The 14544-nt window shown below is 29.9% G+C and overlaps 1 protein-coding gene across 1 annotated transcript; it reads right to left on the bottom strand.

Moving 5' to 3' along the window:
• Positions 1-12781: 12781 nt before the first annotated feature.
• On the bottom strand, positions 12782-14175 carry HELRODRAFT_183744 (hypothetical protein; the record flags this gene model as incomplete). The annotated part of the gene is made up of 3 exons (XM_009013327.1): positions 12782-13261; positions 13572-13890; positions 14132-14175. The coding sequence occupies 3 exons, from the start codon at positions 14173-14175 to the stop codon at positions 12782-12784; spliced, it is 843 nt and encodes a 280-aa protein (XP_009011575.1).
• Between the last annotated feature and the right edge of the window lie 369 nt (positions 14176-14544).

The following is a 14544-nucleotide window of genomic DNA, read 5'->3' as shown; positions in this document are numbered from 1 at the left end:
AAATGCATGTGCCTACATTTGTTTAGTAGATTTATCAAGATGTACGCAAATTGGATACAATCTTTGATGTTGATCAAACACGATGAGCAAAGAGTTTACAGTTTTTTCCATGACAATTTTGATTTCAAATACTACACCCTGGTCAACAGCATTCATACAAAATTCTGTATGCTGATCTCGGCCAATTGCTGCCAGGTCGCAGTTAAGAACTTTGTTTTCGGTTGATCCAGTTTTAACTATTTTGTCATCCACATATCAATTTCCGACTTGCATGTAACTTCGTTTTGTATTAACAATTGAAAAAGATCCGCACATACGTGACATTTGAAACCAAATTATTCAATGAATTTGCAATTTAGTTGCAAAAGTTGCTCTATATTAAGAATTTTGTACAAGGTATATACTGGCTTGGTGTGGTCTAATTTAGATAGTGAAAAACATGTACGTAAGAACTTTCTTTGAGCAACAGGTAGTTCGTTAATTAAATATTTGGCCGTGCTCCCCCAAAAAATATTCCCATAGGTTAGATATGGAAAAAAGAGGAAATAGTACAACGTTATCATAACTGGTAACGTTAGTTTATTGTGTGCTCTATATATTATTTCATTAACTCTATATAATTTTGCTAGGATCATTTCAATATGTTTCGACCATTTCAAATCACTCTGTAACATGATACCCAAGAATTTTATTAAATGAATACGTGGTAGGATTACATCACCAATTTTTATAGATAGGTTATTGAACATGACATTGTTGGTTTTTATTTTAGGGCAAAACAAAATGTAACAAGATTTTTTTCAGATTTAAAGGTAATTTATTATTTCTAAAAAAAATCATAGTATCTATCCAATTGCTTATTATATGAGACGAAACAAATTAACAGGATTACTGTCTGTCAAAAATATATTGGTATCGTATTGGTATTGGTATCAATACAAAAAGAATTGTATTACAATGGCTAGAAACTGAAAAGATATCATTTATAAACAGGATGAATCGCAACGGGTCTAATATCGACCCGTGAGGGACTCCAGTACGAATATTACATAATGAAGATTCCACGTTGTCAATAGATACATATTGTTTACGATCTGCTAAATAAGACCTAAACCAAGCAAGTGTGATAACACGACATCCATATGCGGACAGCTTGGATAGCAAAATTTCGTGGTCTATGACATCGAAAGCCTTACTTAAATCCACAAAATGCCCAATTTAAATTGTTTGGATTCGAAGCCCTTAATTAAGAAACCATACGGTTCAGCAATTGTCAGTAGTTCAGTTGATGCTTTGGGGACAAATCCAAATTGGTTTTTATTAATTACATTAAATTCTTTCAAATTATTCCAAAACCTTGAAAAAATTATTTTTTCAAAAATCTTGGAGAAAACAGGGAGTATTGAAATTGGTCTGTAGTTGACAAATTGTTTGACACTTTGATGATTGGAAGCGAAATAATTGCTCTTTGGACCTTTTGGCTTTTTCCAGAAAAATAGAGTATGTGTACAAAATTGTCTGATAAACAGGAAAAAGGCTGCCAACCGGTTTCAACATTTTTTAATCAATTTGTTATCATACAATTTTTTTCTTAAACTCAATTGGTTGACATTGCATCAACCTTTTTTCTTGTATGCTACCTGATACTCGGTAAGCATTAAAATAACATAATTTCACCAGACTAGCAGTATTTTTATTGAATCTCAGTAAAGCTCAGTTTTTGCATTTTTGTATACATAATACTTGATACAGTTAGCAAATACTACATTTACAAAACATATTTTTTTTAACTTAAATTTGCTTATATTATCAAACAAATTCAAAAACGCTTATTGAAACAACTGATTGGAAAGAAATACAATGCAAGCCTAGAAATAAGCTAACTACGGACAGGCTGATCTAGACAATGTTGACTCAGTCAAAAATGTTGCAAACTTTACAAGGAGGCTAAAATTGCCAACACATTTGTTGGTGTGACATTTTTTGCTAATCAAGCAAACATGATGCTTGCAACAGTTCCCTTCATGAGTCCGCTACTGGTTACAGAAGACTACATAATGATTCTAAAATCGAGATATTCCTCCACCTCATCTTCTACATTTTATCGGTCGATTTTTGCCATTAAACGTACTTTCTTTGTTGAAAAGACAAGTTATACTGAATTTTAATAGAAATTTTTCTCACAATTGGAGGACACTGTCCCTCCCGGCTCAGGCCAATGAATTATCCTGAAAAGGCTTCATCAATGGTCCAGCGAACATCCCAACCAACACAATCAGCGTTTCTCAGCTGCCCCTTTATCTTTTTTTAAATTGTTGCTAAGTTTATTGCACGCACACTCACATACATACATACACACATTTATATATACACACACGCACATAAACACACATACACACATGCCAGCATAAAAATATATTTATTTATGAATACATATTTGTGTATATGTTAGAGTTTTATTGGATGGTAATAAATAATTACACTTAATTATCTATGCTGCATATTTCAATGACAGATTTTTTTTTTCTAATATTTTAAAACGATTTAATTGTTTTTTGATTACAATTTGTTTGGTGAAAATGTAACATACATAGATATATATTTATATATGCATGAAAAAAATAATATGAAAATTTATTTTAATCAGCGGTTTTCAACCTTTCAAGTAAGGCGTTCATTGCCCTAATCCATACCATTTGGCGAACCCCAGCTGAAAAATTTTTCAAACCGTAAAATGACTGCAGGAAGTGTTTTCCTAAATTGAAAATAACACATGAATGAATAAAAAATTGTACTTAATGCACTGATAAGTATCTTCAGAAAAATATTTTAAAATAATTTGTACGGCTGACATTGGGCAGTTCGCTCGTTTCTTGAAAACATTATCACCTTTATACCAGCCCCTCATTAGCAAAATTTTATAATTTTTAAAGACATTAAGTTGAAGTTTTTTGTTCTCTCTTTTGAATACAAACCAGTTTCTAATTATATTTGAACTTTCTTGCCGAAAATGCTCTAGCATGCACACACGAAGACACAACATAGCATTTAGTATGAACAGACAAGCATAACGTAGCAATAAGCTCGATGGTACGTTGGTCTTGTAGATGGAGAGTATTCATGGGTTGTCGCAATTATTATTCTAAAACAATTTCAAATTTAGTTAAAAGTCTATACCTTTTTCTCTGAGACAAACATGTTTGAATTAACTTATAGCCATAAATAAAAATAACTCATGATGATAGGCACATTCATGTACAGATTAAAATACTCATATTTATTTAAGTCTTTGTCACAACTCTAGGTTTTAAATAGTTTAAAAACAATCTATGGATTTATTGCTAATAAAAATTAAATAAGATTGAAAGAGAGGTTGGCTCTCCCTTGGTGACAGTTCCTATCTTATCCAGCCTGCAGTTTGCGCGTCTTGTAATGATTATGAATACAAATTTTACAGCACGACAATTCGAGGGCAAAGATATGAAGTTTGCTACCGATGAACTTTTGAAGTTTCAAAAAAAAATTCATGAATATTCTTGAAAAATTTATAATATTTCTATTTTAATTCAAGAACGTTATTTTGAAAGTTGTTCATTGAAAAGTTTTTCAGTAAAAAGTTTAACGCAATAAACGACTAGCGGCCTGAAGTATGCTGATAATTTTGATCGTCACAATATAAATTGAATTATAATATTTCCAAAAATGTATTATTAATACATGGCCTCACGATGTTAGTTTTCCATCATTTTTATTACCGACAATAAAAAGTTCATCACCGTCATCCTAATCACTATTTTCATCATCATTATTTCCTACTTTTTTTTATCCTCATCATCATTTTAATACCATCTAAAACAAATTCTCATTGTATTTATTAAACTAATACATGTTTTTCAAAGGCATAATAATAGAAACATCCAATAAACATCGTTTTTTTAATGCTTCATGAGTTTATTTTTCAAACACTTATGAAAAATTGCATCTCGTGTTTTTTAAATAGACTTCAAAGAAATAAGTTTCGATATGTAGGAGGAGCTTTGCACACGTAATGTTTGAACCTATACATCTCCACTGTGACAGAATCAGCTGAACATATCCTGTGCTGTTCAGGTTCCAAGACATATTTGAAGCTTTTGCATGAAAACACACCGCCCTGTTAGTTGTTCATTAATCGGAAGTTAATAGATTTTTTGGATTTCGAGAGAGAGAGAGAGAGAAAAAAAAAAAGAGAAAGAGAGAGAAAGAAAGAGGTTACATATCTAAACCGTCATTGAATAACATAAAAATAGTTTCACCGCAAGTCTTCAAGAATTTTCAACCTTCCATATATGGAAATGATTATCGGCAACCTTACTGTCATAATAGCAAGCCAGCTTTAAAACAAAAAATTATTCATTATTAATTATGGAATTGAATGACGAGAAAAAATTTGTATAAATTATAAGCTGATCAAGAGGATGGAGATTGAATTAATTCATTAAACAGAACAAAAACGCTAGAAACCTCGTTGTAGTTGGTACGTGGAACTGAGAAAGTCTTGTAATCTCCATTGCGGTTGATGTTCAGGATGTGAGAAAATATCTTTGGACACCAATCTTAATTTTAAAATTGCGGTAAAATTATATTTCTCATGTTCAAACATTAAATTAAATAATGTTAATAGCGTTGCAAAAATTAATTTAACTGTTTTCTAACATTTTGGGCTAATAATGGTAATGGTATAAGTGATACCAACAATAACGATAGTTTCAGTTTTATTCAAATGAAAAATAAATTGTAAGGTAGTAGCAGTTACACACACACACACACACACACACACACACACACACACATATATATATATATATATATATATATATATATATAATAAATTCAAAGCATCACAGATGCGGCTGCTCTTTGGATTTGAATCCAGTCATTGCGACACGAATGCACGCGCTCCATCGCTTACTTATCTTATTTGTTCCATATAATTTTTTCATTTAAAAATTTTAAATAAAAAAAATGCCTTTAACCTGCGGAACAATGGAGCGTCATTAGCACCAAAACAATTGCAACAATATAAGATCTCTTCATTTCAGCAACTCAAAAGGAGTGAATAACTTGATTAGTACTATGAACAAAATTTTTAGCAATCATAAGCTGAATGGATCCTTCGTGCGCTGAGCAAACTCGTATTTATAACATTTTCCACACTACACATACACACACACACACACACACATACATACAACACACACACACACGAATATGACGACAGCTTCTTCATTATCGTTATCGTCATCATCGTCATCATAATACGATTAACTACAATATTAAAATCATCATCGCCATTAACACCATCAACATCATCTTCATCATATATTCATAGGTTATCAATTTCTTCAAACGCCATGTTCTTAGAAAAAGTCCACAAAATTTTATTTAAGCCATAAATTAAATAAAATCGTCATTCTAATTGAGACGATGAAGAAGATGATGAGTGATTTAGATGATATAGAAGATGAACTTTTTAGATGATGCTCATAAGATCAGTTCTAATCATTCTACTTGCTAATAAATCACCAGAATTAATCAAATACGAACATTAATAAATAAAAGTCTATCAATAAAGCATGCTACAAAAATTTGCTTTGAATTTGAAGCCGATCGTTTGTTAATGGATAATTTCAATTCATTTATTCAGGCCTCTTTTTTACAAAAATTTCATTAGATTTCATCTTAGATGACTTCTTAGTCGAGAATCTGATGCGCATATTTTACCACTATGGGAGCATCGTAGTTTAATAATCAATGAAGACGTATTCAATTCAATTCAATTCAATTCAATAATGAGTTTATTCAGCAAAAAGATAGGAGACCCGAAGATATGACTTGTTGGGCCACCATAAAATTTACACCAAAAATTATAAATTGAAAAGAAATGTTCATATTTCACAATGAAATAATGATAGTTCTATAAATAAGAAAAAATAAGATTAATTAAATTATTTAAGTATTAATAAACCTTCTTAAAATTGAATAAATATAAAGTACATAACGGAAAACAATCACATTAACAGAGGACATGGTTGGAATAATTAGACTGAATGAGCAAATAGATAGATTTTCTAAATAGAGCAAGGGAAGAAGAATTTTTAGTAGTCATCGGTAATGAATTCCAAAGACGCATAGAGATATATAAGACGGAGTTGAGGAAAAAATTTGTTCTAGGTTTCAAAAAGTAAAATTCAGAATTAAAACGTAACCAATTTTGCCTAGTATTTTTAAATAAATTAATCTGATCTTCAAGAGATTGACAATAACTTAATTTATATATTTTAAAAAAAGATAGTAATAGAAAAATAATATGTAGTTGGTTTATGGTGACGATATTTGCTGTTTTTTAGTATGAACTTACATGGTCAAATCTCTTTAATTTAAACAGAATGCGGAGAAAAAAAGTTTGAGCTAGAGTTAAAATATGAAGGTTTGATTCAGAAGTACCACCCCAAACAGAAACACAATAAGTTAAATAAGGAAGAATAAGAGAGTTATATAAAGTTGTTAAAATAAATCTAGGAAATTTAAACCTCAATCGATAAATAAGACGTATGATATATATATATATATATATATATATATATATATATATATATATATATATATATATATATATATATATATATATATATATATATATATATATATATATCACACGCCTTTAAATACGATTGTTTTCCATTTAAGTGATCAAACAAAAACATAAATATTTCGAAAATAAACATAAGTATCCATTGTAAAAAGAACTAAAACAAAACAGATAAATCCTTTAAATTCATGCACAGATGCACACATATACTCTCGACCATACCCAATCACTCAAAGTAATGTAACAACCATATAAGAACCAAACAGCAACCATTTTAAACCAAATCATAGATACATTCATCCACACTTTATACACACCGATCACACACAATTACGCTAAGTAGATGCACGATAACATATAATTCAGAACAACCAACAGATAAATGCCCAACCACCAGCACAATAATTATAAATTGATTCAAATTATTAGAAACACACGAAACACACACATCTCCTCACATCCAAAACACATTCAACGTAAGCACATTCCATCATAAAACACCCACATACATTACGTACTCGACAACTCAATTATATAATTAAAACGTAAATAAAAAAAACAGCACAAAACAAATGAATGTTCCATTATCGATAAGCTACATTCATAAACAACAAAAGCAACATGCAACATACTATTCACAACTTCAATTAATCTTCAAAACAGGAGTGTTTTCAATTCTCTCCTAAACTGCAACAGTGACATCCCTGGGCGACGAAGGACGCATGGAAGACTGTTCCATATTTTCGTACCACATACAGCAAAGTTACGAGACTCAATCTTCAATTTTGACACCCGATCTGTCAAGTAATTCTGATCGTTTGATCTCAAGACAAAACTCTGAGCAGTCAGATCTTTGAGTGTAAACATCACCAATTCTAAAGGAGTTGCATTGGCTGCGTGTTAAACAAAGAATCATGTTCAAGTTGGATGTGAAGGTGTTTAAAAGTTTGAATCTGAAGGCATGAGATTAAATCTTTTAAAAAAAATTTAAATATGTGAACATATTAATAAAAATTATAAATTTTTTTTTATTTTGACGTTTCAGGTAACTAACTAGTTCAGTTATATTTATAGTTATTACTAATTTATAGTTTATAACCAGTTGACATCTTTAACATTTTATATTAACTAAATTCTTTATAAACATTTCACTTGTTTTTTTTCAGATTCTTAAATCATTTTAGGTGTGATTTACCAACTTTTAAAACAATTTTGTTGGGCCAGATATATAGAATATATATATATATATAATAGAATATAAAGTATTAATATATAGACTCTATATATATATATATATGTTTCTGGCTTAAATTTACTTTGGTTAAATTAACTTTCAACAAAATTAAAACGTTTAATGTATTTTTGCTTAATAATATTTATAATTTCAAATATTTATTTTTTACTCATTGATTTTATCATTCTAAACTTTTTATTCATTTGAGCGAGTTTGATATTTTAAAGATTGAATAAACAAATAAATAAATGGATAACAATTTTTTGCGGTTTCATTGTGAATAGTTCATTGAATAAATAATAACTTCAGTAACAAGTCACGAAATTATCACTAAAGTAATTTGAATATGTCTCAAGAATAACCGAAACCTTACAATGTTTCATCAACCAATTCTTGCATTAAATTATAATTTAAATGTTATTAAGTAGTGTTGAAAATGTTAAATTTTGAAACATGAATGTGCAGTTGAATAATTACAAAGTTTAATCGTCATCAATAAACAATTATATATTCATCATTATTTATGTAAATTTATTTCTTAAAAATAGTAGCATGAGGAATATTAAGTCATTCATTGTGTTTTGGACAAGAAATCATCATTTATGACTGCAAACTGTTTTTTTAATGACTCCCACGGGCCAAGCAAAATATTTTGCGAGAGGAGCATGAATTTTCATTTTTTCAAGCTTACCCTACATGTATTTTTTGAATTACCTAACCAAATGTTATTTGTATTTAGCAAACTTGAACTGATAAAACAATTGCCACAGAAAATTTATATGGAAATCTAGTTTAATTTATTTTTAAACCTAATTTTATTTTTCATAATGGGGGCTTTTGCCCTAATGCATTCCTTGACTGAGTCTCTGATGACACAAATGCTTCCATTTCGACGTGAATTTACGTATTATAGTTCAATTCCTATACCTGACGGGCTAGTCAACACTTTAGAAATATTTTTTATTTATTCTTAAAATATATCAATCTTGTTTATATAAATATTTGGAAACTCTAAGATTGATATATTTTTCAATGAAAACATGATATCCTAAAATAGAATTTGCAACTGAAGAAAATGAAAAAAATTGTGAGAAAGTTTCAACAGATTCCACATAATTACAACATTAGATCGATTTTAAAATGCATTGTCAAGAAATAACCACAGAAATAAATATAAATGAAAAAATTCTATATCAAATTACATATTAACAAGAAAGTATTCGTTTTCTAACAGAGTGACCTCTATTTGGAACAATTCACCGACATGCGTTGTTGAATCAGATACTGTTTCCAACTTCAAGAAGAATTTTGATTTATATATGGCCAACAAAGAATTTCTATATGATCATAAAATGGACATTGTTGTTTGATTACTTTTTGTTGTCTTTTAGTGCTATTTTGATATGGGCATATATAACTTACGTTTAAGCCCATTATTTATTTATATTTATTATATTTATATTTATTTATTTATTTAACAATTTTTGAGCTCTTCCATGTTGTGTCTTAAAATTCAAATGTCGCAACTAGCTTAACATTCAACACAGAAATGGACACATGATGAATGGCAACAAATCATGATGCATCGGTAAGTTCACACACAGATGTTTAAATTATTTTTGATGTTTTTGATGTTTTTCAAAAATAAAAACAATAAAATTAGTTTTCAGCACTAGTGACAAACCAGCTACTTTGACATTTTTTTTTATAGCAGTCCAACGAACACGACTTAAAAAATTTGAAAAAATTTAGTCAATCATGCGTTTTGCAGCCGTAAACTCAACTTCTTGTTTTGCAAAAAATTAAAAAGTACCTACTGCATCGCTTCAAGTAAGTCAATGAAAAACGATCATTTCAATAAGTTTTTTATATACAAACTATTGAAAAAAATTTCATTGATAGTAGGTTGCTCGGTTAACTCCTTAATGAAAAGTGTGACTAGCAAATGTTGGGAGAAAATATGAACTTATCCAATGTAACATTAATTTTCCTCATTTTGGACGTTAAAAGTTTAAGCAACTTTAAATCACAACTTTCAATAACAATTAAACATAACATTAAGTTAAGGAATGTCTACCTGCTAAAACGCATCTCATACGCCTGCAGTTGTTTATAATCTCTCTAAAGATCAGTGTAGGTAAGTGGCGTTTCGTTTCGGTTCTGTTCAAGTGCTGTTGTAATGCAAAAAGATATTTGCACATATCCACACAAAATGCTACTTACGTTTTTGCGCGAAAAAGATTTTCGCATGTTAAAAGCATTCCATAGTAAGAGTTTTTTTTATCAACCTCGTTTTCAAATCTTTCAGATACATTAGTCTCAGGTGAATTGAATTGTCATAATTGCATTTGCCGAAATTTGTTGTACAAATGGTAGACGGGTATGGACAGGAAAGGTTTAAGTTTAAAAGAATATTCAAAAGATGCTTTACTTTTATACAAATAACAAACCTAAATATAGTGTAAGTTTGCATCTATAAAACAAAAATTGTTTAGTATTAACAGGCAAAAAAATGCAAGTTGATTCTAAATGTTAAAACAAAAATTTTTCATCTGTCCGAGAAGGATTTCAATTTTTTTTTACTTGCCTTGGTTGTTGTTGAACGACCAGTCCCTGACCCTAATGTTGTCTGGTCAAAAACGAGCTGAAGTTATCTCCGAAAATTTAGCATCCACACACAATCGAAATGATGTGAATAGGTGCGAATCGTCATGTTTAACATCATTAGTTCTCTTTTTAAAAGTAGGATAACAAGATATCGCTACGATGTTAAACGTTATGTGATGTTCTATGATAACGGAAGCCATACAACTTGAAACGTTACTGACATGAAATATTTTCTTTTGTTTGATAACTTTGCTGGCGAATAACTTTGAATTGGTGAATAAATACCTCAGAACAAATTGTAACATTTGACAGCAAATAGTTCTCAACTGGAGGCAACGTTTTTTAGGTTTTACTTTTATAAAACCTTCGTCACTTTTTTCAAGAGATTTTACATCAGTTTGGTTTACCAAACTTTTTGTCGAAGCATTGATATCATGCCCATATAAGCAGGTTTGAATATCGTTATCGCTACTTTTATCCAACACTTTCATAATCTTTGTTTCAATATTTTTACTTTTATATATTCTTTTTATATTTATACTTCTTTTCCTCCATCTAATCTCAGCAGTGTTCTTCATAATCTATCTCTATGTGTTTTTTTAATTATCGCTTGGTCTGACTCTATGTGTCTTAAACTTAATCATTCTTAATTTGAATTAATTTTTTCTAAATCTAGATCTAAACACTCTATTACTATGCCTTCTATTATTTCACCAGATTTTAAAACTCTTGATGTTTCTCACAAGTTTCGTAGTCTGGGCTTTATCTTTGATTTTAACATGTCTCTTTCTTCTTAGATCTTTTCTTGACGATCCTACTCATCTTCTTGTTACTTCCTTAGTCTTATCTAGGATTCATTATTGTAACTCGCTTTACTCTGGTCTTCCTGATTCTGCTCTCTATCCTTTAAGTAAAGCTTTTAACTCTGCTGCTCGTCTAAATGCTCGCGCTCCTTTCTTTCCTCATATATCTCCATATCTTGTTTTCTTGCACTGGTTACCTCTGAAATTTAGAATATTTCTTAAAATTAGCACATTTATGTATAAGTCTCAATCTAAATTATTTCCTAAGTACTTATCAGATACATTAATTGAACTTAAACGCGCCAGTTCACGATCTTTTTCTTGTTCTCACTTCTCTTTACTCGTATTAAACACTCTTTTGCTAAATCTGCTTTTGCTTTTTTGACCCTTTTCTATGAAACTTTCTACCTCCTTCTCAAATGACTTTTCTTCACTTACGTTTAAGCAATCAACAAAAACGATAAGATTAAACTACGAATATCCTACTCCAACCAAAGAACTTGATCTCTTTTAATGAAAAACAACTGCACCAGTAAACCAGAATTGATAATGGATCATAGCCATCTAATATATTTGTTTATATGTCATATTGGTGAGTGTGGGCACCATAATTCTGTATATATTGGTATGACGACGACAAGTTATAGAGAAGACTCACGATGCACGTACAAACTGGCGCTACAAAGAATCACATGAAAGAGAAACGCAAATTTTGAATTACTAGACAAATTTTGGACCAAAATGTGGAAAGACTACAATGTGTGTGTGTATATGTAAAAGTATTACAGAAAAAAAAAACTAAGAAATAGTTGAAAACTTGAAACCATTTACCAGAGAATTTATTTTTGTCACGTTGTAAGGAGTCTGAAATATTTGGTGATTGTTAAAATGTTGTTTCATTTCAATTTGTTTCATTATAACTAATGTTATATTCCACCAATACATTATAATTTGATTGCCATTGTGATAGACAAACCTTTCATTATGTATTTATATAAGTATATAGTTTGAAAAGTTTAATGTTGCACCGATTAAAAAATCGGTGCAACATCGTCTAATGATTTGAAATGTTCAAGTAAATTGGTAATTAAAATAACTGAGTGTATTGAAAAAATTAAATAAAAGACAGAATCATACACTGGCCGTCATTTTTATATTATTTGACAATGGTTAACAGCTGTTTTCATTATTTATTATGTTGAGAGTCTTGCCATAATGATCATAATATAGAAAGAATACTACGTCACAACACGTTACAAAGTTTTACTGATAGTGACCTTTTTTTACAACAAAACTTAATTTTTTTGTGAAATTGTCAAAATAATCATCGTCATCATCATTGCATTTCTTATCATCGCTCTTTGTGTAGTCATTTTAACATTCGTCTTATCCAAACTTGCCAGGCAGAGGCATCCTATATTCAGAAGCCATGTGATTGTGGCATTAAATTGTTTTGTTGAAAAAAGAGCTCGGTAGGGTGATTGTCTTTTTTGAGTCATTTTCTGTTTATAGTGAAATGTGCGCTTTAATACTAGATTTGAAGGAGTTGTTAAGAGTCGAAGTGTTGTTGCCGGTATTGTTGTTAATTGTGGGAATGTTCTTGTTGTTGTTAATGTTAGTATTGTTGTTGGCATTGTAACAAAATTGAAAAGTTTTATTATTGTTCTGATAAGAGTTGTGAATGAATCTCATACTATCGCCGCCCGCACTTTCAGCCTTGCAACAACAGGATTGTTTCTGGCAGCACTGCGAATGACACATCATGATCTTGAAACTGTTTCGAAAGTTTTTCAACATGAAGCCATAGACGATTGGATTGAGGCAACTGTTGAAATAGGATAGGAGAGCAAACGCCTGGCGGGCGTGTTTGATGGGACCAAAGTTTAATCGATGGCCGATATCAAAAGCTGCTAAGACGGATTCAATTAAAGTAGGTGACCAACACATGGTGAAAAGGATGACCACCATGAGCAACATCTTGATGACCTGTGTGAAAATTTTTAATATAATTAAGATTGTCGGTTGAAAAAAATTTGCATGATGAACATTATTCTTATCCATAAAATTTTGGCTAACCAAGTGTATAAAAAATAAAACCTACAATCATTAGCATTTAAAATAATTAAGCCCATCGTTTGTATTCAAACACTCAAATAACATTAAAAACTTTTTAGTTAAAGCTTTTTTCATTGTGAACTGTTGTAATAAAAACGCTTACCAAAATTACCTAATTTTATTAAAACATTTTGTATATGTTCAAATGGAAATAAGCATGATTTTATCGAAAACAAAATACTTGTCTTTTAGTTTTAACATCTTCCAATGACTCCTGGACAGTTACAGATTTTTTAACTGTTGTTTTATTTGAGCAGTTTTCATTCTGATTACCAGTGGAGACATCAGTTGAAATTGGTCGGTTTAGGAGCTCGTCTGCTCCGTTTCCCATTTTCGTCGGTTTTCTTTCCTCTGCAGAAAAAGTGGCATCATTTGATTTGAAGACGCAAGTTGCAGAGAAACTGCATCCATTTTTATGATTAAGTTCTATATGTTCTGAAACTTTGGAATGATCATTTTTGACAGATGTGGTTCTCTGGTGGCCACGATCGTTTATCTGACTGAGAAAAAATTTAATTTTATAATATTTAAAATGTTTTTAAAAGTAAAAAACGTCTTGAATTAATTAATAATCTGATATTTTTCCGCAGACACTAAGTTTCAAGTTAAGCAGAAACATGCAATTAATAAATGAAAACCACCATTTTTTCAGGTAGATACAGGTTTTTATATTTCTAAAAATTTTTATTTCAATTTTTTTTTCAACATCACCATCTTCATCAGCAGCATTATCATAATCACTTTCTTTTAACAAAAACTAAAGTACAAAACAATTTTTCAGACATAGGTGAGCCATTTACAAAATTGCAATTTTTTAATCATCATCTTTTATGTTTCTTATGTTGAATCCATTTGGTTTTGCCATTTTTAGACGCAACTTAAATTGCAAGAACCATTAATATAATAAATATTACTAATATTTATTCGCCATCAAACTTGTTAACGTTTTATAGAATTGCGGATTAGAGATGTTTTGTGGTTATATTAATTTAAACTTTTGTCAAACCTAAAGATGTATATTTTAATTGTCGCTTATCTAAAATTATGTATCATCTGTTGAAAAATTTACGCTCTATCTTAATTCAATTACACTCGATGAAAATCTATCAAATTTTTTCAACTGACCAAATTACACTTTTTTTGCTTTTTAATTT

Source organism: Helobdella robusta (genome assembly GCF_000326865.2).
Source record: "Helobdella robusta unplaced genomic scaffold HELROscaffold_117, whole genome shotgun sequence".
NCBI classification, from domain to species: Eukaryota; Metazoa; Annelida; class Clitellata; order Rhynchobdellida; family Glossiphoniidae; genus Helobdella; species Helobdella robusta.
This window is presented reverse-complemented; position numbering and strand designations above follow the sequence as displayed.